At 43.4% G+C, this 21,228-nt stretch overlaps 1 protein-coding gene across 1 annotated transcript in view; it reads right to left on the bottom strand.

The window, feature by feature from the left end:
• The window catches only part of NETO1 (neuropilin and tolloid like 1), a 168,929-nt gene that overhangs the window by 16,833 nt on the left and 130,868 nt on the right, over positions 1 to 21,228 (bottom strand). Inside the window, exon 7 of the mRNA XM_066579496.1 lies at positions 16,427 to 16,655. Within this exon, the coding sequence (XP_066435593.1) occupies positions 16,427 to 16,655 (229 nt within the window). The remainder of the gene's footprint in view (positions 1 to 16,426; positions 16,656 to 21,228) is intronic.

Below are 21,228 nucleotides of genomic sequence, written 5' to 3'. Positions count from 1 at the left end.
AACCAAAGCGATTAATGGGTTTCACCTGCCCTCTTGGTTGGGAATGGGCAATTTTTCTGAAGTACATTTGTACTGTTGGTACACCAATTTTTTGGGCCCTCGCCTACATTGTAATCCTAGTAATTTTTAGCCCACCTGCATTAAAGCTGACGTTACCTCAGCTGTGCTGGGCACTGCAATGGGATATATTTATGTACCGCCGGTGGGTTCCAGGGAGCCACCCATGCTGTGGGTCCACAGGGAGTTGTAACTGCATGTGTCTACTTCTAAAGAACCCCAGTCTGACTGGGGCATGCAGTGTGGGCCGAAGCCCACCTGCATTTAACATGACATTACCTCAGCTGTGATGGGCAATGCAATGGGATATATTTATGTACCGCCGGTGGCTTCCTGGCACCCACCCATGCTGTCGGTCCACACGGAGTTGTAACTGCATGTGTCCACTTCTATAGAACCCCAGTCTGACTGGGGCATGCAGTGTGGGCCGAAGCCCACCTGCATTTAACATGACATTACCTCAGCTGTGATGGGCAATGCAATGGGATATATTTATGTACCGCCGGTGGCTTCCTGGCACCCACCCATGCTGTCGGTCCACACGGAGTTGTAACTGCATGTGTCCACTTCTATAGAACCCCAGTCTGACTGGGGCATGCAGTGTGGGCCGAAGCCCACCTGCATTTAACATGACATTACCTCAGCTGTGATGGGCAATGCAATGGGATATATTTATGTACCGCCGGTGGCTTCCTGGCACCCACCCATGCTGTCGGTCCACACGGAGTTGTAACTGCATGTGTCCACTTCTATAGAACCCCAGTCTGACTGGGGCATGCAGTGTGGGCCGAAGCCCACCTGCATTTAACATGACATTACCTCAGCTGTGATGGGCAATGCAATGGGATGTATTTATGTACCGCCGGTGGGTTCCAGGGAGCCACCCATGCTGTGGGTGCACACGGAATTCCCATTTCGGAGTTGTACCTGCCTGTGACTATTTATAAAAAACCGCAGGCTGACTGGGGCATGCAGACACCTTGACAGAATGAATAGTGTGTGGCACATGGGTTCCCCATTGCTATGCCCACGTGTGCAGCTCCAGGTGGAGGTGGCACAGGATTGGATTTCTCATTGCTTCTGTACAGCATTGTGGGCTATCGCCCCGCCCCTTTTAAAGAGGGTCGCTGCCTAGCCGTGCCAACCCTCTGCAGTGTGTGCCTGCGGTTCCTCCTCATGGCAGACGCACTTATAAATAGACATGAGGGTGGTGTGGCATGAGGGCAGCTGAAGGCTGCGCAGGGACAATTTGGTGTGCGCTGTGGACACTGGGTCGTGCAGGGGGAAGGGGGTTGGGCAGCATGTAACCCAGGAGAAGTGGCAGCGGAGTGTCATGCAGGCAGTGATTGTGCTTTGTTGGAGGTAGTGTGGTGCTTAGCTAAGGTATGCATTGCTAATGAGGGCTTTTCAGAAGGTAAAATCATTGGGAGGGGGGAGGGGCCACTCTTGCCGCTATTGTGGCTTACTAGTGGGACCTGGGAACTTGAGATGCAGCCCAACATGTAGCCCCTCGCCTGCCCTATACGTTTCTGTGTCGTTCCCATCACTTTCTTGAATTGCCCAGATTTTCACAAATGGAAACCTTAGCGAGCATCGGCGATATACAAAAATGCTCGGGTCGCCCATTGACTTCAATGGGGTTCGTTATTCGAAACGAACCCTCGAGCATCGCAAAAATTTCGTCCTGAGTAACAAGCACCCGAGCATTTTGGTGCTCGCTCATCTCTAATAATTGCCTTAAAACCCTTTAAAACCCTTTAAGGCAAGTATGTAATGTGATAGGCTATTGCTTCTTATATATAAAGACTCTTTAGAGATGTGGTCTGTTCTACTGGATTGGCACATAACACATGTGGTACATTAAATAGCACCATTGAAAAATCCAACTCGTCCTGCAAAAAACAAGCTGTCATACAGCTATGTCGATGGATAAAGGAATTACGATTTTTGTAGTTAGGACATAGGTTTTTTCCTAAAAATAGGAAAATTGGTTTCTGCCTCATTGGAGGTTTTTGCTTCCTCTGGATCAACATTGCAGAAAAATTGGCTGAATTTGATGGACACAAGTCTTTTGTCAGCTTACAATACTATGTTATCAGGTATTTTAGGACAATTTGCATACTTTTGACATCTACAAATAAATCCTGAGTTATACATTCAGACTTTTATTAAAAAACTAAGAGGAAACAAAGCAGAAGTTTTGATTAAATAATTGATTGTCTTAATTGATCCAATGTACAATAAACTGAAATCTCTAGAATAAATTAGATCAAGATTGGTGGGGATCTGACCTCTATGACCTCCACTAAGCCAAAAATGAAGGGACTGAGAACCCTTCAGCTTTCCCTGCTTCTGACACAAACTTTGCAGTGAGGGTGCATTCACACGAGCGTGTGTGTACATAGGTGCGCACAAAACCACGCACCCACGTACGTGCACAAACGCATGAAAGCAGGTCCATGCAGCATTGATTTCAATGGGGCCGCAGCTGCTACCAGCGGCCCTATTGAAAGCAGAAGGATGCCGACAACCCCTGCAGCGATTTTCAGGGAAGGGCTTGAAATATAAACTTTCCTGAAAATCATCGCTGGTTTGTGTAAAAAAAATAAAAATAAATAAAAAATATATATATATAGTGCTGTCACAGTGTTCAGTGACACGGGGACTCCCCGCGGGGAGTAAAGAGTCCTCTGCCACAGCTGTCACAGTAGTAATAGCGACCCCCTATATTGGTGGCCCTGGTAGTAATAGCAACCCCCTATATTGGTGGCCCCGGTAAAAATGGTGACCCCCCACAGTGGCCTCGGTAGTAATTATTGCGGCCCCGGCAGTAATAGATGACCTCTATTGATCACGGGCAGTAATAGGTGACCCCGATTGCGGCCCCGGTAGTAAGAGGTGACCCCTATTGCGGCTCTGGCAGTAATAGGTGACCCCTATTGTGGCCCCGGCAGTAATAGGTGACCCCTATCGCAGTCCCGGCAGTAATAGGTGACCCAAGTAGTAATAGTGAACCCTTTTGCAGCCGTAGTAGTAATAGCGAAACCTATTGCAGCCCCAGTAGTAATAGCGACCCCTTTTGCGGCCCCAGTAGTAATAGTGGCCCCAGTAGTTATAGCGACCCCTATTGCTGCCCCAGTGGTAATAGTGACCCCTATTTCTGCCCCAGTAATAATAGCGAACCCAGTAGTTATAGTGACCTCTATTGGGACCCAAATAGTAATAGCAACCCCAGTATAGCGACCCTTATTGTGGCCCCAGTAGTTATAGCGACCCCTATTGTGGCCCCAGTAGTAATAACGACACCAGTACTTATAGCGACCCCTATTGCGGCCCCAGTAGTACTATTAACCCCACAGTAGCCCCAGCAAAACTATTCTCCCCCCCCCCCAGTAACATTAACTCCCCAGTAATAACATTAACCCACCACCCCAGTAATAACATTACCCCCCCCCCCCCCCGACCCTTATACTTACCTCCTCCTGGTACTGGTGTATCTTGACGCCACCAGGACTTATCCACCGGACTTATGAGGTTCTGCAGCTACTGAAGCATGGGCGTAACTATAGGAAATGGAGAGGTTGCACCCAGGCCCAAAAGCCTTAGGATGCCCATAAGGTCTCTCTGCCCCATATAGGGAGATCCAGTACTATGAATAAACCATTGCAATTGGGAGCCCTGTAACAGATTTTGAATTGGGGCCCAGGAGCTTCAAGTTATGCCTATGTGCTGAGTAGTATATAATGATGTTCTGCAATAGTCGACAAATGTATTATGATGTCCTCCAGCATCTAAGGTGTGTATTATGAGATTCTGCAGCAAACTGTGTATGTTATGGGATTCTGCAGTAGCTAAGGAGTATATTAAGATGCTCTGCAGCAGCTGATATGTATTAAGTTGTGGAACGTGAGCTTTCTTTAAATGTTGATGTTGATCAACATAATGGAGTAAACTATAAGAAACATATTTAGTTTCATTTTATATTTTTTATTGTTTTCAACTATGACACTACAGTGACCTCAGTGTAATGACTATTAGCTATTAACACACATTAAATGAGTTACATATTTTGTCTTAGTAAAGCTAGATGAAATACAGTTCAGAGCTGCAATATTAAAAATTCCAAGCTGCAAGTGGAAGAATTTACAGCAGATGGCAGTGTTTGATCATAATATAAGACATTTATTGTGTTGCAGGTGTCAAAAATTGAATATTATTCTCATTTTTTCGTAGGTATTTTCTTTAATCATGAAAATGTGTTATATTGTTACAAATTGAAAGAAAAGAAACAGTCAGCCACTAATATCTTCTAACAACACTAATGCCACCTGAAGCACAAGTCCGATAGATAGATAGATAGATAGATAGATAGATAGATAGATAGATAGATAGATAGATAGATAGATAGATAGATAGATAGATAGATAGATATGAGATAGATAGATAGATATGAGATAGATAGATAGATAGATAGATAGATCATGTTTTCAGGATTTCCTCAGTGTTGCACAGGGGATGTAATTATTGTCGGTGCCTCAGACATTGCCACAGGTGTTCTCTCTATAGGATATCCTGAAAACATAACCTGTTGGGGTGCCTTGAGGACTGGAGTTGGGAAACACTGGATTAGATAGATGCATGCCATAACAAAATCTAAAGATAAAATGAAAATAAAGTGAATATAAATCCTAATTACACAGATTTTCATCCAGTTAAGAATTATTGGGGGTAGTATATGAGTATATGTCCTTCAAAATTATTACTATCAGTAATTAAATATTGTAGAGTACTGCAGGTTATAAATAACAGGTTTACAATTTGACAAGAGACTTATACAAAAAATTGCCCTACTATACCTTTGTATGACTCTATTTATCTGTGAAGGCATAGAGGATTTTTTCTGTCGGACTCCAACATGAATCTATTAGAAAATAAAAATCTGAATATACTGACTGTGCAGATACCGAGTGCCAGACTTTTGGGTGGGGAAGACAGTGGGGAGAAATTATGGTTGTTCATAGTGGCTCTGCTGTCTCCTCCTAATACACCCAAAATGCGGCCTGGACTGGGTGCGCGCAGGGGTATAGTCAGCAACCATGCTAAGAAGATTTATGACTTACTGTTTCACGTGATGCCAGTGCCTCTTTCAAGTAATGAGTTGTTCCACTCAAATAAAACAAGTCCACGGTCAAAAAGTAGTTTTAAACCAGAGGCACATGGTTCTTTACTTAACGTTTCCAACTTTAATTTTCCAAGCATTACACAGCAACAGTCTTTGTGTCAAGGTGTGCTGCTGGGATCTGTAGTACTAAGGTTCCTAGCAGCACAGCTCCTCAGGCTGGGGTAAATTGAGCTGGCTGGGTGTGGTATTCTCCAGCAGCCAATCCCCTTTAGTCTGCAGCACATAAAAGCCAGCATTGCTCAGTAGTTGAGGCTGTTCTTTGTACTGTTTGGATGTATCTGCTTTGTGCCCATTTAAAGCTATGTTTGCATGGTGGTCTGTTGTCTCTCTGCTTCCCAAAGATGGTTTGGACACCTGTGGTCCTTGTCTGTAGCATATGCAGATTCCCTTTTCCCTTCCCCTTTACAGGTGCGGCCTCCAAACGTCTTATGTCTTGTCTGTGTGTCAGTTGGTGAACCTCTGACACAGTTCCCTATGTCAGCTCGGTGACTGACTGTCTACCGCCCTGGCATGAGAACACTTACACTTGCTGCGGAGTTGCATCTGTGTGCATGTGAACTCTGGGTGGAGTCCATGTTATATGCACTACCTGTTGTAGTCTGGTGTGAGCAGTCCTGTTCTGTGCTCATTCTGTCTCTCTTTGTGGTGTGAACAGGTTCTATGTGTAGTGGCTGCAAGAAAAGTGCTGTTGCAGCTTGCTGTGTGACTTGTGTTCTGTTGTCTGTGCTGTTGCTGTTTGTAGTGTGAACTGTGTCCAGAGCCGCTGGACTCCTGGTTAGTGTAGGGACTAGCAATATAGCCAGGAGCCGTGACGAGCCCGCTAGCTTCCATGTTTTGATCATAATATCAACTAATACCTGGTATTTATATTCAGCTTTATTATCTATTAGTGTTTGCATTTTGGCTGTTGTATGCTGTGTTTTATGACTCTGTGTGTCTTCTCATTCTGTCCACTTGTCCCTGTCATGTGGCATGTGTATGTGTCCTGTTCTGGTGGTGTGGTTCCTAGGAGCAGCAAAGGCCCAGTTCCAAAGACCGCTGGGCTGCCCTTTATCAGGGCGATGTCCCCGCTTAGGTAGAGCCATGTCATCCTCCCTGTAGCACAGGGCCAGTTGTCTGAAACCCATGTGTGTATCCTTCTTGGTCACGATCGTGTGGGCCCCGTGCTTTGTAGCCCACATGATTGTAACACTTTGACATAATGCCTTTAACCTACTTGTTTCTTACTTTACAATCCTCAAATGCATTTGCATTCAAGCTCCTTCCCAGGAATACAGTCATCACCAGTCTCAGTTATCTGATGGAAAAAAAGTCCTTAGTACTACACTTCAAATGGCAGGAGCATAACACACACTGCTCCTCACTGTTCCTAGCACCTCTTCCTTCTCTGACTCTCCGCTCCAGTGGGAGAACATATCCCAAGAAAAATTGGAATTTTCATGCCCTGCGCTTAGACTTCAGCATGAGTGCCTCAGCCTACACATCCTCCTTTACCGACTACATTCTCTCAACTCTAATTCCCCCCTTAACCTTTTCTATCAACCAATCACACCACATGGAGAAGGTTAGCGATAACAGACACAGATATCACCAAGTTTGGTGACACCAACACGAGACAATGACCCGACTTTGACCCAGATAGAGCCAATACACATAACAATACACAGGCTGCTACACTTATCAGTACAAACAGATACACAACACAAAAGACAGACATTGAAGTGCTGGCGGGCCCCTACTTTGGGACTGCTTTATGAAGGAGGTATTCTCCACTTGAAGCATCGTAGTGCAGTAGAGTGCATTGGAATAGAGTCTCATACAAAGACATCATACAGTGGCACATCAGCACAGTCTACCATCAGTCCGTGTTTTTCTGTTCTTTCCACAGACTTATAGTTGAAATTATTAGAGCTGTTCTCTCACACAGCTCACTAAGGGCTTTTACTAAATTAAAAGACTACAGCTATTTTTCCCAGAAACAGTGCCACTCCAGCCCACAGGCTGTGTCTGGTATTGTGACTCAGTCCCAAGTGTATGGGGTTGAATTGCAATATCAAGCATGGCCTGTGGACATAGAACTGTCTCAATACAATTGTGCACCTCATTACTAGTTTAAGGGTTGGAAAACACATCTCTAGACTATATACAGACCAGGCAAACTGTCACGCTCCCAAGTTATGGCACTGTTGGGGGAGGTGATGGGGAGCATCGTGATGCATTTTTTATACTCACCTGCTCCCTGGTTCCCACACTATCACCTGCTGAAGGGGATCCTGTGAATATAACAACCAGTTGAGGAAAAGGGTCTAACTAAAAAGTAAAAAATTGTGCACAGTTAAGCATAGGGGTGTGACTAGCATCAGGAATCCAAGGCACATGCCCCAGATTTCTGTTCCGGTGCCCCGAATGTCCAGGCAGGTTTTGCTTTCAACTTTATTGGCAGCCATAGAATGCCAATACACTTGAAATCTAATGTAGAGAGAGGAAGTCTAAGATCTCTGCTTTGCCATTCCCCACCTGCCATGCCATGCACAGAATGTCAGCATTCTAGCACAGGTGACATGAGGACATGAATACATTGTGTCACCTAGGCCACTAACAGTGCAGAAGAGGAGAGGATGGACTGCTCGGTTGTTAAGTAAGTATGAGGGTTTTTTCTGTGGCACACACGAAACCATTAGTTGTTAACTAGAGATGAGCGAGCGTACTCGCTAAGGCAAACTACTCGAGCGAGTAGTGCCTTATGCGAGTACCTGCCCACTTGTCTCTAAAGATTCGGGTGACGGCGGGGGAGAGCGGTGAGTTGCGGGAGTAAGCAGGGGGGAGAGAGAGTGAGTGAGATCTACCCCCCGTTCCTCCCGGCTCTCCCCCCCCCCCCCCCGATGGCACTCGAATCTTTGGAGACGAGCGGGCAGGTACTCGCATAAGGCACTACTCGCTCGAGTAGGTTGCCTTAGCGAGTACGCTCGCTCATCTATATTGTTAACCCTTTGAGAATCCAGGGACATATTTGCCCTATAGTTTTAAACTATTTCCAATTTGATTGAATCAATTACAGTCCTGAAGTGGTATTGACTTTTGTATGCTGTGCTTTAAAAAGTAACAGTACATAGATAATAACAGTTAGTGGCAACATTTGTTCCTGGTGTAGCAGTAAGAACATTATATGATAACTATATATGTATATACATCTTTTATTTTTTTAGGGGCGGGGGAGGAGGGGGCGCAGCATAACTTGGGCTTGCACTCCTGATCTTTTTAAACCATAACAATGCCCCTCTTCAAGCAAATTCAGCTAAATACAATATTTGCACTTCAACTAACAGGTCTGAGCGTACAGCTTGTCTTTCCTTAGCGCAGATGGGCTATAACAGCAGACAACCAGTTTGAGTGATGATGCTGAGAAAGTGAAAGTCAAAACTCCAATTTGCAAACGAACAGAAAAATTGCATCATTGAGCAGCTTAACAACATCACCTGGTTGGATGAATTTAGATTTGAATTCAGATAAGAGGGTCAGAATTTGGCACAAGCAGCGTGAATCAACAGACTACTAAGACAATAACCCCATTTTGTTATTGTACTTAACTATTATTTTATGGTTATTGAAAATATTACAAACACTTGGTTTTCCCATGCAGGGGCTGGCTGCCCACCCTAATATGTTCACACAGTAGAATCCAACACAAATTTTTCCACGAGGATTGCACCTCTGCAAACATGGCGCTGAAGTGCTGGATGTCTGTAGTGAATGAAACAATGCTGGCATGGGTGCTATTTGTAATGGATAGTCCCACATATGTTTACCATGACAATTTTCCAGTAATCCTTAACTCTCGCACATAGCCATATGGCATGAAAAAAAATCTTCTCAGGAAGTATTGCATTTAGGACACTCCATTAGCCTTACAGAGGGAGACTGAATACATAAATTGCTGCATGAATAAGCTTAAAGTACGTTTCCCTCCATCTTTCACTTATCACATGGCATGCACTAGTTGCCATCCAGCCAATATTTTCTCCCCGATACCCAGTGCCTTCAATCTCCTTTCCCAAAAAGTGAACTGGTTTCTTTCACCTCGACTATACTTGTCTCCGATAAATTTACATATATTAGAAATGGTCTTCCTGTTTGGAGCAGTCTTTATCAATGAATCAGAGGAATCAATCTGAATCTTGCCCTCTAGATCCTTTCATCAGGATGAGCAAAAACACTCTATATTGCATTAATTGATGACCATATAAACCAATTCCGACTTGAGATCCTACAGCGCTTTGAGTTGAAGATCACGGTCATGAAATAACTGTATAAGGGCTCATGTCCACGGGGAAAATAGGATTTAGGATCCGCAGCGGATTTCCTGCATGCGGATCCGCACCCCATAGGGATGCATTGACCACCCGCGGGTACATAAATACCCGCGGATCGTCAATAAAAGTGATTTAAAAAAAAATGGAGCATGAAAAAATCTGGACCATGCTCCATTTTCATGCGGGTCTCCCGCAGGGACGGCTCCCGCAGGCTTCTATTGAAGCCTATGGAAGCCGTCCGGATCCGCGGGAGACCTAAAATAGGAATTTAAAGCATTTACTCACCCGCAGCGGACCGCGAAGCTCTTCTCTTCCTCACGGCCGCATCTCCCTTGCTTCGGCAGGAATTCATCCGCCGGCCGAAAATGAAGATCCGGCCGTGAGGAAGAGCAGAGCTTCGTCGCCCGCGCCGGATAGGTAAATTCTTTTAAATTGCTATTTTCGGCGCTCATGTCCGCGGGGCAGGAGGGACCCGCTGCAGATTCTCCATGGAGAATCTGCAGCGGATCTGATTTTCCCCGTGGACATGAGGCCTAAGAGTATAGATCTCACTGCATTTTCTGCTTCGTAACTATGTTGCCTCTCAACTGGGAACTCAAGGTGTGAAAAGATGGATATATACTTGTAGATTCTATTGCATAGCTTAAAATGTTCTTCCATGTACCTATGGTAACTTTATGAAAAACAGGTGCTCTTATAAAATGAGGTATTGATGAATTGCCAATGCAATAGGGCCACCAGGTCAAACGGTTCAGCTAATGCCGCCTCCAAGGTTCATTCTGAGTGAAAATCCAAGTTATGTACCCAGTCTATGACATGCCCTGTTAGACATTCAGTATTATAACCCCAGAGGTAAGGAAGATTTAGCCCACCCCGATTTCTTGGGAGCATTAATTTAGATCATTGAGGGCCATTTACACGTAAAGAAAATCTTTCAAATGACGATCTATTTGCATAAAGTATTAATAGCCATTAATGACCATTAACACTTTATCATCTTTATTTGCATGTAAAAAGACCTCCAGGAGCTGTTTGCAGAGCCCAGCATGAAAATGATCACACACCCAGCTGTGCACATAGCTGCACTGTTCTGCTCGTGGTTGTCAGCAAATTACAATGTTATCTGCTGACTCCTGTGGAGAAAAAAGCATGCAGTCTATTAAGAGACACTTTATCTCTCAGTGTCTGAATGATAGATTTTAAGTTTACCTTAAAATCATCATTCAAACGAAAAGTGCACGATGCCCATGTTTACATGTAATGATTATCGCATTGCCTTCTTTTATGTCTTTGCCTTAGTAAATCTGGAATGGTCTGTAGAGGGTATAAAAGCCTGGCAAAGCTTAGCATTTTAAGCAAAAGGTATTCTCTGACAGATTTGAAGATAAATGCATCCACCTTTTGAGTTCAGTATAAATTTCTTGTAACAATGGAGGGTAATTTAGAGAATACAAAGACCCCGGCAAGCATCTACTTTAATCCCCAAATATGTGATATATGAGGCTACTACTTTAAATCCTACACTTTGGATTTCAGCTTCCTCTTTCAGAGACAAAGATTTAAGGTGCAAAAGTTCACACTTCTTTGCATTAATTCTGTATACTGAAAGATTGCCAAAGTGAGTTATATGGTCAGAGACCCGCGGTGGATGCTTTGTTGGATATTTCATAAACAACAGAACATCATCTGTGAAGAGTGCCATGTTTACTTCCCTACAACCTATCTTTATGCTTCAAATGTGAAAGAAGCTCAAGAGCTAGATTAAGGCCTCATGTCCACGGGGAAAATCAGGCCCGCTCCGGATTCTCCATGGAGAATTCGTAGCGGGTCCCTTCTGCCCCGCGGACATGAGGGCTGAAAATAAGGATAAATCAGAATAAACTTACCTCTCGCACGCTCCGGATCCTTCCTTCGCTGCGGCGTCATCTTCTCTGCGTCGCGGCCGGATCTTCTTTCTTCGGCCCGGCGGATGCGCAGGATGACGTCGGTGACGTGCCCCACGCATGCGCCGGCCCGAAGAAAAAAGTTCCGGCCGCGACGGAGAGAAGATGGCGCCGCGGCGAAGAGAAGAAACGGAGCGGGTGAGTAAATTCCGATTTTGTGTCTCCCACGGATCCGGACGGCTTCCATAGGCTTCAATAGAAGCCTGCGGGAGCCGTCCCCACGGGAGACCCGCACGAAAATGGAGCATGGTCCGGATTTTTTCATGCTCCATTTTTTTTTAAATCACTTTTATTGACCATCAGCGGGTATTTATCTACCTGCGGCTGGTCAATGCATCCCTATGGGGTGCGGATCCGCGGGCAGGAGAAGAGTTAAAATCTGCTGCGGATTTTAATTCTTCTTTTGCCTGTGGACATGAGGCCTTAAAAGTAGCGGGGAGATTGGACATCTTCGGCGTCTGTTCTTTTGTAAAGGGAAATGCTTTTGAAATAAATCCCCTTGTGTATATTACTAGAAGGTGTGCTGAGACTTATAAGGACACCCATGCTCCTCTGGGGAATATGCAAATTAAAAGATAGAACAATGTCTCTACAGCACCACCTACTGGAACGTAGAATTCCTGCAAGTCAAGGTCAGACCTTTTAAAAAAGCCTTGTAATAATGACTAAGAATGAGCCAAAGCCAGAATCTTCTCCAGAAAGAAAATATAACCATGCACAGACAGACTGTTTCAGGGTGATTGCCCCTCATCTGCATGCAGTAAGTTTCATGGCTTTGTCTCATATTCCCAGTCCCTTTTACAAGGCTTGTAGGGATGCTGCTTTCCAATAGGTGGCGCTGCAGAGGTATTGCTCAATAGTCCCATTTGCATATTTCCCAGAGGAGCATGGATGGCTTTATAAGTTTCCTGACTCCATCTAGATGCTCTCCCTGAGGAGAAACGATACCCTTCCTGACCCACATCTATAGGCCTCTCACTAGCCAGGCCAATAAATCTACCGCACACTTATGAGGGGCAATCACCCCAAAACAATCTGTCTTTGCATGGTTATCTTTTCCTTCTGGAGAAGATTCTGGCTTTGGCTCATATTCCTAGTCAGTGTTACATGGCTTGTTAAAAGGAATGCTGCCTTCCAAGATATGGCATTGTTCCATCTTACCGTTGTCATTTTTCATTAACTTCAATTTACAGTGAATGAGTTAGTTGGAGCCTCAATTAGAGTAATGCTCTGGCAGGAGTAAAAGTATAATACTGTTTTACGCAAGAATAATTGGGCTGTAATGCGAGTGGATGGAATGCTGCTTGTAGTCTCCAACGGCTCCTCCCTCCACAGTGAAACATTCTGAATTTCTGACCAATTTTTTTTGCAACTTTTTTTTTTTTTTTTTTTAAAGAGGAAATGATTTTCATGTCTTTTGTCACATCAAATAATTGGAGCAAAAATCTCTGTAACGTCACTGTAAAAACTTTGATAAAACAATATTAAGATGTTCCCTGTCTTCTTCCCTTCATCCCTCCTTTATGCTCTGCTCCCAAGTTTCAGCTAAGCGTCCCTTTTGTTTCTTCCTGCTGCTTGATTCCCGGTATTGTGAGTTCACAATCCCAGCAATCTGAGTCCAATAAAGTGTATAAAACTACAAATATAAAAGTGTTGCAAAAAATGAACAAATTTTCTTCCAAAATAAAGCAATACAAAAAAATATATATATATTTAGAAAAATAAATGTAAGCTTGTCCTTCAAAAAGCAAGACCTCCCATGACTATGTGGCTGGGTTCACAAGGGGTGAAACTGCCCAGATTTTCCATGCAGACTTCCTGCATGGAAATTCCACCAGCAATCTTAAAACCAAGTTTAAGCAGCAAAGTGGACGAGATTTGCAAAAATCTTGTCCAAGTGCTGTGGACAGTCTGTTGCAGCCAAGCCGCGCTGAAACTGACATGCCGCACGGGATTCAAAGCCGCGGCATGTTCATTTTGATCGCAGTTTCCGCTGCCAGCTCTCTGCTCCCTATGGGGTGAGATGGCCACAGCGGAATAAGCCACTTTTAAAACCCGCGGGACTTCAGCTGCGGAAATCTTGCAAAATTTCTGTGCAGTCCCGCTGCGGACATTCCACGATATTTCTGCAGGATTTATTCCTCATGTGAACCTAGCCTTTTAGTGGAAAAATGAAACAGTTATGCCTGAATACAGTGGGCAAACAATTTTTCTGATTTTAAAAGTCAAAATTTGTGACATTGTTAAGAGGTGACTAGGTATTGAAGGACTTTAACCCCTTAATGACCGTCCATATACCTATTAATGGTGGTTATTAAAGGACCTTATCCTGGTGTTTACACCTTTATGTAGCGCTGTATTAGAAGTCTGGCCTTGGTCTCCCGTGAGAGGAGGAGCAGGTGCTTGGCTGTTGACAGCCCTGTACTTGGTTTAACAGCAGGGACCAATGGAACCACTGATCCTTGCTGTTTAACTCTTTACATGTATCGGTCAATGCATGGTATGTAAAGAGCTGACAAAGGGAGGGGGCTCCCTCTGTCACCCATAAGACCCTCAAAATATGATAGCGGTGTCCTGATGGGCTGCTATTGCACCCGTAAGTTTGAAGATGGCCGCTGGATCTGCCAAGTACAGTAGCCTATGCGGCTCTGCTTCTGGCTGAGCTTCATAAGCTTTATAATACACTGCTATACTGAAGTATAATATAAGAACAATGTAAAGTGGTTAAATTCAAGTCCTCAAGTGGGACAAAAGTTTTAAAAAAAGTAAAAAATACAAAAAAATGAAAAAGTCAAAATCCCACCTTTTTCTCCTATGTATGTAAAAAAAACACGTACAAAAAAAACCCACCACAAGTTTGGTATCACTGCATTTTTAGTGACACAAGTAAAACGTGAGTACATTATCTAACCCGCACAGTGCAAGCTGTTAAAAGAAATACAAAAAACATGGAGAATACAGCTAGTTTTGCCCATTTGCCTTGCAAAAAACGGAATAGAAAGTGATCAGAAAATGGTACCATTAAGAAGTACAACTCATCCCACAAAAAACCCTCAAACAGCACCATTGATGAAAAAAGAAATTGTTAGCAGTCAATAAATGCGACGATAGAAAAAAATTAAAGGGTTAAAAATTGCAAGCAAAAAAGCTAAATAAATTTGGTACAGATGTAATCATAATAATCTGCATAATTATTTGAACATATTATTTATACCGCACAGTGTGTGCCGTAAACAAAAAAATCACGGCAGAATTGCAGATGCATTTTATCTTCCCTCTATAAAAATGGAATACAAAATGTATCAAAATGTTTTATGTTCACAAAAATGGGGTAAATAAAGACTAGAACCCATCCCGGAAAAATAAAAATACATCATAGAGCTCCGTCGATGGAAAAATAAAATTTTTATGGCTGTTCGAATGCGGCAACACAAAGGCAGAGTTTAAAAAAAATATGTATGTGTTTTAGTGTACAAAAATAGAAGACATAAAAAAACTGTATAAATTTAGCATCATCAGAATCGTGCTGATCCAGTGGATATTGTTTTCACATTATTCAGTCTGTATGGTGAATGCCATAAAAATGAAATCCAAAAAACAATGGCAGAATTTATTTCTTGTCCCGCATAAAAAGCCCTCATAAGGCTAATTCGACAAAAAAATGTAAAGGTTATGGCTCCTGGAATGCAATGATGACAAAAAAAATCTCAAACATTAGTTGGTCATTGGGGCATAAAATTGGCCCGTCACTAAGGAGTTAATTGTATGACAGCTGTATCTATGTGACATAAATGAAATAACTGCATATAAAATAAATGACATCCTCAGGATTGCTTTTGCAATTTTAAGCCTTATTCGCATGACCATATATACACAGCTATTTAGCGGCATCTAAAATTAAAAAAAAAAAAAATTGGGAAAAAAATCGCGACCATCTGAAGCACTGGATTCCAATGTGTTCATTCAGCTGATCAATTTGAAAAATATCACATTGGTGACGGTTTTCGGTTGCTGATTTTATATGCTGCGTCCAAAGATAGGTCTTGCCCTATCTTTTGCCGAGATACCCTGGAAGCTCCCATAGACTCCTATGGAAGCTGAAAAAAAAGGAAGGGGGGAGTTTACCCGCGCCCGGCGCCGGGGAAAGTGGACAGCTGGCTCTATTTAAGCATTAGCAGTCATTCTGGGGATTTCTTCTGATTGAAGGTTTTCCACACTGCAGTGTAATTCTTTGCCGATACATGGCTAAAGATTGTGACTCGATCGCATCAATTCTTCATTCATGTGATTTTACAGCACGTACGGGCGACCATAAAAACACATACGGTTGTGTGAAAGAGGCCTTAGGGCTCAGTCACACGGGCGCATCGGCACCCGTACACCAGCGCCGATGCGCCCGTTAGAAGACGGCCGTACCTGCAGACGGCCGTCTCTCTGCAGCGCTGATGAAAGAACACATGACCGGCAATGAAGCCGGTCACATGTTCTTTCCTCTGGCGCTGCAGAGAGACGGCCGTCTTCAGGTACGTCTGTCTCCTTCCTACAGTAACACGGGCGCCGATGCGCCCGTGTGACTGAGCCCTTAATCTGTTTGTATCCAAAGTCTTCAGGAAATATCCTAAAAGCCACATACTAATTGTCAATTAGAGCAGTGTGTGGGGGGGTTGTATTATAAATCTCAACGAATCCATTATACATCCCACACAGTTCTAGTATTTATATTCACATTTGGCTGAATAAATGAAATATTTCAGTTCTACAAAAGTGGAAAAAATCATTGACGCATAGAATAATTATTTCTTATACTACTGAATTATCTTCTTTAATAGCCTTGAGTGGGAAAAACAGAGATGTTTAGTTAAGAGCGATTTGATTATGAGAGATAAACAGCTATTATGGTGCATTAGTTCAACATGAAACATAATGTGCCTTACGTTCTTGGAAAGATGTGAAGAGCATCTGGAAACGACTGGTGCGGCTGCCTTCATCTGCCCACATTCGGATTACTCCAAGTCCTGTACGCAGCATCACATCATTAGCAACTGTGCTGCAAAATTTAGCTTTCAAATCTTCTACTGAACTACTTCCATCATACACAGCCACAAAATTCCTTTTACATTCATTTGAATTTTGCATTTCATAGTCCAAAAATCGCAAATATATCTGGAAGTAAAGAAAGTCTATTATGTGAGCACTATTACACATTGATTGAGTATTCACAGTTCAATCAGTAAGTACTTCAATTATCTGCTATTCAAAGCAAACCATTTATTAAACTGCACATTCATTCCATTATTGATGAGCAGAGGCTGCTTAATACAGGCTGGAAAAAAAATGTTTTATAGAGAATATGTCAAATTGCTTTTCTTAGAAAAACAAAAGTGCAGAGAAATATTATGTCACCAAAAACGTAACCAAGATGAATTGTATAGGAATATATAGAGGATGTTTTTCTTCTTCTTTCAGTGCTATAAATTTCCCACCACTATAAACACTGAAATTTAAAGACAATTGCAGTTTAGGTAGTGAAAAAGTTTTAAATCAATGCAATCAACCGCTAAGAATTCTGTTTTCAAATCAAGTAAAGGTGTAACATAACGATCACTGCCAAAAAGTAGAAAACCTAAAACATAGCTTTTATTAAATTTAAAAACTTAATTTGGTCAAATACACATAAATTATAATTAGAGATGAGCGAGTATACTCGCTAAGGCACATTACTCGAGCAAGTAGTGCCTTAGCCGAGTATCTCCCCGCTCGTCTCTAAAGATTTGGGGGCCGGCGGGGGGCGAGGAGCGGCGGGGGAGAGCGAGGAGGAACGGAGGGGAGATCTCTCTCTCCCTCTCTCCCCCCCCCCGCTCACTGCCGCAACTCACCTGTCCCCCGCGCCGGCCCCCGAATCTTTAGAGACGAGCGGGGAGATACTCGGCTAAGGCACTACTCGCTCGAGTAATGTGCCTTAGCGAGTATACTCGCTCATCTCTAATTATAATCCATTTATCCATAAATAATGCATTCGAATAGAAGGACCCCAAATATATTACGTCAGTTGATAACCACTCAATCAAATAGACTAATACTCATCGTAACAACCACTATGACACCTAATAATCCCTTAAAAGTCCAATGATTTCCCAGGGCCTAGATGGAGTACAAGCCCTGAAAAGAGCAACCCATATTGGAATTTGCCCCTAAATGCCCTTTATGGTCCTAAAAACTGATATAACAAAACAGGAAAAGTATATTCCACAAACTAGTCCATCACGACAATCGGTCACCACAGGATCCCTCCTAAAATAAAGGTCAAGATAATCATTCCAAAACAAAAAACATTAATGCAATATCCTAATCAAATAATTGAGCTATAAGTAAGATTAGTGCAACAACAAGGCGCTACGGGAAAGCATCACAACAATCCTACAAAAGTTTCAAAGAACAATTCATGGAAAATGAAGTAAACAATGACACTATGTCAATATGGACAAGGTATATGAAATCCAATACCATCAGCCATAGAAAACTCTAACAAATGCATTCCCATCTCACAAAAATTATTATCCCAAATATATTCCACATCTCTTCCTTCTAGTAAACAAAGGGTTCATCAGGGGCAATCGTGTGATCTGGAAAAGACAAATGGGTATGATACTCATTCATCCCTCTGTGCACAGTTATAAGGTTCAGGGAAGCCATAATGATATTACATATGAGGCTCTGTTCATACCTACACTGGGTTCCACTTCATCTGGACTTTGGTGTATTTGGGGACAAAAATACTATTGTATACAGTATTATATTACCATAGAAAGAACGGCAAACCTGAAAGCCCCCAATAAATGTCTTTTCAGGATTCGTTGGGATATGTTGGAAATTTTACGCCCTTAAAGGGCCACTCTGGCAAAAACACATTTTACCATCCTTGCTCTCTCGCTGATTGCCTTTCACACTTTGGATGTCTCCTATGTATATTACAGTCACTTCCATGCGATGAAGCCTCCTGATGTTTATTAGTTACCATTTTTATGTAGGGATTTCTCCCTGCTTTCTTTTTCACTATTATGTGCCATCAATTGCATGATGCATCAGCACAACATCACATGACCAGACAACACCATTACCGTCCATGCCTACAGGGTGGACACTGATTACCATTACCTTCTATTTTCACATAAATAAGCAACATACCATAAGTATACAGTCAGGAGGCTAAACTATCATCTTCTTCATTATAACTGTGTTACAAGAGCCTCTAATTGAGGTAACTGTGATAGGACTTTATTTGCCCCCCTCTAAAGAGCTTGTGTGGTATGGTCCATCAGACAGAAATTATGCTGAGATCGCATTACCGCCTAAGGAGAAGAACTCCAGAAAGTTTCAGATATAAAGGAAAAATTAACCAAGGTAATACTAGCTGACTTATATATACTGTGAGGCTACTTACATAATGAAAGAAACCAAAGTAATTTCACCAGAGAGATTTTTGAAGCACATAAGCTTGTGAACAGAGCCTGAGTGTTCAAGTACATGGCTAAACTACAGCTCCATACAACCTTGTAACTCTACATGGATAGCCATCTACTACTATGAGGGGTTGCTTCTGTCAAACCAATCTCATCAACTTCTATGAGGTGGTAAGTTCTGGATTGGAGCGGGGAGAGTCATTGGACCTCAAATATCGTATAAGAGAAATGGGAAGCCAGCAGCACAATCTTCAGAAGCTAAATGTAGTCAGGCAAATAATATGCAAAGTCAGGAGGAAGAGCTTGATCCAACAAAGCTCAAAGGGTACAATGTAGAAAGCAGGCGTGACAAACTTGACAAAGTCTTCTATAGTCGAAACGTTGTGCTTTTCTGTTTGGGAGAAATAAAAAGGACTTTTAAACTGCATCACTGATGTTGTCATGCCTGCTTTCTACATTGGACCTCATATATCTTGATTTTTTTATAGTACTTCAAACTGATAGAAGAGTGGTATATAAATGTGCACGCTTGGTCTGGGCGAGAATGTGTGTAAGTGGGGAAGTAACTGTCTCAGTGATAGAAAGCAGAGGGTGCTTATTAGAGATGAGCGAGCACCAAAATGCTCGGGTGCTCGTTACTCGGGATGAACTTTTCGCGATGCTCGAGGGTTCGTTTCGAGTAACGAACCCCATTGAAGTCAATGGGCGACCCGAGCATTTTTGTATATCGCCGATGCTCGCTAAGGTTTTCATTTGTGAAAATAGGGGCAATTCAAGAAAGTGATGGGAACGACACAGAAACGGATAGGGCAGGCGAGGGGCTACATGTTGGGCTGCATCTCAAGTTCACAGGTCCCACTATTAAGCCACAATAGCGGCAAGAGTGGGCCCCCCCCCCCCCCCCCCACTGTCAGCATAAAGATCGTTCTCCTCTGCCATAGCTGTAACAGCTGTGGCAGAGAAGAACAATGTTAGCCCATTGAATTCAATGGAGCCGGCAATACAGCAGGTTCCACTGAAAGCAATGGGCTGCCGGCGATCGCAGGATGAATTGTCGGGAAGGGCTTAAATATATAAGCCCTTCCCTGCAATTCATCCAGAAATGTGTTACAATAAAAATATATACCGTATATACCGGCGTATAAGGCGACGGGGCGTATAAGACGACCTCCCAACTGTCACCTTATACGCCGGGAATACAGCGGAGCAAAGAATAAAAATCATTACTCACTTCTCCTGGCGTTCTGCGGCACTGCTGCAGGCTGTCGCTCCCTCCTGGTCCCCGGCAGAGCATTGCTTTCTGGACACAGGGCTTGAAATCCCCGCCTCCAGAAAACACACGTGCCTTCAGCCAATCACAGCCAATGACAATGATGTCATTGAATGGCTGTGATTGGCTGAAAGCACGTGTGTTTTCTGAAGGCGGCGATTTCAAGCCCTGTGTCCAGAAAGCAATGCTCTGCCGGGGACCAGGAGGGAGCGACAGCCTGCAGCAGCGCCGCAGAACGCCAGGAGAAGTGAGTAATGATTTTTGTTCTTTGCTCCGCTGTATTCCCGGCGTATAAGGTGACTGTTGGGGGGTCATCTTATACGCCCCGTCGCCTTATACGCCGGTATATACGGTATATATTTTTATTGTAACACATTTCTGGATGAATTGCAGGGAAGGGCTTATATATTTAAGCCCTTCCCGAAAATTCATCCCGCGATCGCCGGCAGCCCATTGCTTTCAGTGGAACCTGCTGTATTGCCGGCTCCATTGAATTCAATGGGCAAACATCGTTCTTCTCTGCCACAGCTGTTACAGCTGTGGCAGAGAAGAATGATTTGTCTTCTATATGTTCTCAATGGGGTCGGCGCTGCTGCCGCCGGCCCCATTGCGCGCATATAGAGAAGAGAACAGGAATCGCAGATCGCAGATAGGTGCGATCTGTGATTTCTATGGCCTAAGAAGGACTGTTGGGGTTCTTGAAGCCTAAAATAACTCCTAACGCTCTCCCTATAGCAGCAGCACCAGCAGCAGCACTTTCCCTGATTTATGTCAGAAGGCATCTGTGGCGAGCCGCGGGCGGGCAGATTTTAATACTCGGGTGACACCTAATCTCGCCAGCCACTCACTGCAGGGGGGTGGTATAGGGCTTGAACGTTGCAGGGGGAAGTTGTAATGCCTTCCCTGTCTTTCTATTGGCCAGAAAAGCGCGCAAATTTCTCAGGGAAGAGAATGAAAGTGACTCGAACATCGCGTGGTACTCGTCTCGAGTAACGAGCATCTCGAA

This window comes from Eleutherodactylus coqui, chromosome 9 (assembly GCF_035609145.1).
Source record: "Eleutherodactylus coqui strain aEleCoq1 chromosome 9, aEleCoq1.hap1, whole genome shotgun sequence".
Classification (NCBI taxonomy): Eukaryota; Metazoa; Chordata; class Amphibia; order Anura; family Eleutherodactylidae; genus Eleutherodactylus; species Eleutherodactylus coqui.
The sequence above is the reverse complement of the archived record's forward strand: the minus strand, read 5'-3'. Positions and strand labels throughout refer to the sequence as shown.